Source organism: the organism of the source record quoted next (assembly GCF_019968955.1).
Source record: "MAG: Porospora cf. gigantea A chromosome Unknown PgA_NODE_4264_length_2233_cov_696.041, whole genome shotgun sequence".
Taxonomy (NCBI): domain Eukaryota; phylum Apicomplexa; class Conoidasida; order Eugregarinorida; family Porosporidae; genus Porospora; species Porospora cf. gigantea A.
In genome coordinates this window covers 1-2,233 of record NW_027151692.1, presented here as the reverse complement: position 1 = coordinate 2,233, position 2,233 = coordinate 1, and the positions used below count along the sequence as shown (strand labels likewise).

The window sequence follows — 2,233 nt, the reverse complement described above, 5'->3', positions numbered from 1 at the left end:
ATTATGTACAATGAATAGCTTCTTGCGGAAATTGTCCTCAGACGTGTCGGGCCACCTCGAAAGAATCCCACACAGCGGCCATGACGCTGGCCACTTTCTTGGAATCTCCGATAGTGTAAAACTCCGCATCCTTTGGCATCTCAATTGCCTTGTTAGGACGGTAGCCGATAGCACAGATTACCGAACAGTCGGAGATGCGCTTTTTGCTGCATACTTCACCTTCAATCTCGTCTTCGCATTTCAGCATCGAGACGGAGTCGCCGGTAACATTCAGCACTTTGTGCCCTTCCATCAACTCGACTCCGTGATGATCCAGCAGGTCTTTCATCATGCTGTAGTTGGCGAACGGTAAAACTCCATGTTCACCGCCCAAAACTTCTTCAGTCATCTCCACGACAGCGATATCACTGACATCATCTCGGTCACGCGCCAAAAACAGCGCCGTTTCGCAGCCTACTAGACCTCCTCCAATAACCACAACTCGCGATCGCAGCTCCGGCTTCCCAGTTAGGACTTCGTCCGCCAAAAGGACACCTGGTTGTCGGAAGGGCTCTGGGAAGATAGGAGAGCCTCCGATGGCATTGACCACCACGTCGACTTTCATCGAACTCTTTACGTCGTCGTAGTCGGTGTTGAGCATGATTCGAACGCCGTTCTCAGTCAATTCCGTGGTGAACCACTCAACCATGGCAAGGTCGTCGTGTTTGAATGACGGCTGACCAGCAACTCTGAGATTGCCTCCCAGCTGGCTGGACTTCTCAACCAGAGTAACTTCGTGGCCTCTGATCGAGGCAACCCGAGCGAACTCCATTCCTGCAGGCCCACCTCCAGCAACCAAGACCTTCTTCTTCTCCAACGCTGGAATAAGCCGCGATGACTCCTCTCGACCACACGCAGCGTTCAGAGCGCAAGAGAGAGGCCGCATCTTTGAAAGGCGCCCAAGACACCCATCGTGGCAAGAGACGCAAGGTCTTACTCGGTGATAAAGTCCTCGTCGGATCTTGTTGACGATGTCAGGATCGGCCAGGCATGGCCTGCCGAGAGCTACGAAATCAGTTTCGCCGGTCTTAAGCGCCTCTTCGGTGAGTCGTGGATCTTCCATGCGTCCTGCTGTAATAATTGGCACTGTGATGCCGTTGCTCTTCAAAAACGACGAGAACGGCAGGTACATGCCAGGAGCAAAGTAGCTAGGAGGGTGGTTCCAATACCACGAATCATAGGTCCCAGCATCGACATTCAACGCATCATACCCTGCGGCAATCAGCATATTCGCAGCCTCAAGACCCTCGTCCCAATCCCGACCTGCCTCTACAAACTTCTCTCCCGGCAGAGCTCCCTGCCTTAGGCCCTTCAAAAAGCTCTTCACGGAGTATCTGAGAGACACAGGGAAATTGTCGCCACAAGCCTTCTTCACAGCCTTTACGATCTCAGTCGCAAACCGAAGCCTATTCTCCAGTGAACCGCCGAACTCGTCAGTCCTTTTATTGTAGAACGCAATAGCGAACTGGTCAAGGAGATAACCTTCATGTACGGCGTGGATCTCCACGCCATCATAGCCTGCCTTTTGGCAGATAGCAGCACAGTGAGCAAATGATTTGATGTAGTGCAACACCTCTTCCTTTGTCATCTCGCGGTGGATAAGATTTGGATCGAACCGATTCTCCTGTTCTGAAGGTGCGACGTGAGTTTTGACAAACGGAGGCATTGCTGAGCGTCCAAGTCCAGCAGTCAGCTGAGCGAAGATCTTTGCTCCGTATGAGTGAACTCGCTCGCACATTTCTCCCGCTGTCAGAAGATATTTAGGAGGGCACTTATTAGGTTGAGGAACCGCTGGTTCGATTAGAACCTCCACTTCGTTCTGGACAGTCTGGATTCCAGTCAAGATCAGGCCCATCCCTCCCTTGGCTCTCTCCACATAGTAGTCGATGCCCCGCTGGTTAAAGCAACCATCCATGTCGCAAAATCCAACAGGACCCATTGGAGCCATAACATATCTGTTTGGAATCTCAACCTTTCCGATACTAAAGGGGGTGAAGGCTTGCATCGTTCGTCCGTTCAGTTCAGGACATCTACGGTCATGCGATATCTGATTCCAAGTCTCGCCGATGTGAACGGCTTCTCCAGAAAGAAACCTGTTCACCACGTCCGTGTGCTTAGTCATTTTGGAATATCCTTCAATTCTGACCTCTGACAATCATGTATCGGTAATTTCCTAGGGTGAAGCCGAACGTCG

The 2,233-nt window shown here is 51.5% G+C and overlaps 1 protein-coding gene across 1 annotated transcript; it reads right to left on the bottom strand.

The window, feature by feature from the left end:
• Nucleotides 1–37: 37 nt before the first annotated feature.
• KVP18_002024 (uncharacterized protein) lies at nt 38–2,161 on the bottom strand (the record flags this gene model as incomplete). Its single annotated transcript, XM_067952612.1, has 1 exon — nt 38–2,161. One exon carries the CDS (start codon nt 2,159–2,161, stop codon nt 38–40), a length of 2,124 nt encoding a protein of 707 aa, XP_067808698.1.
• Nucleotides 2,162–2,233: the final 72 nt, after the last annotated feature.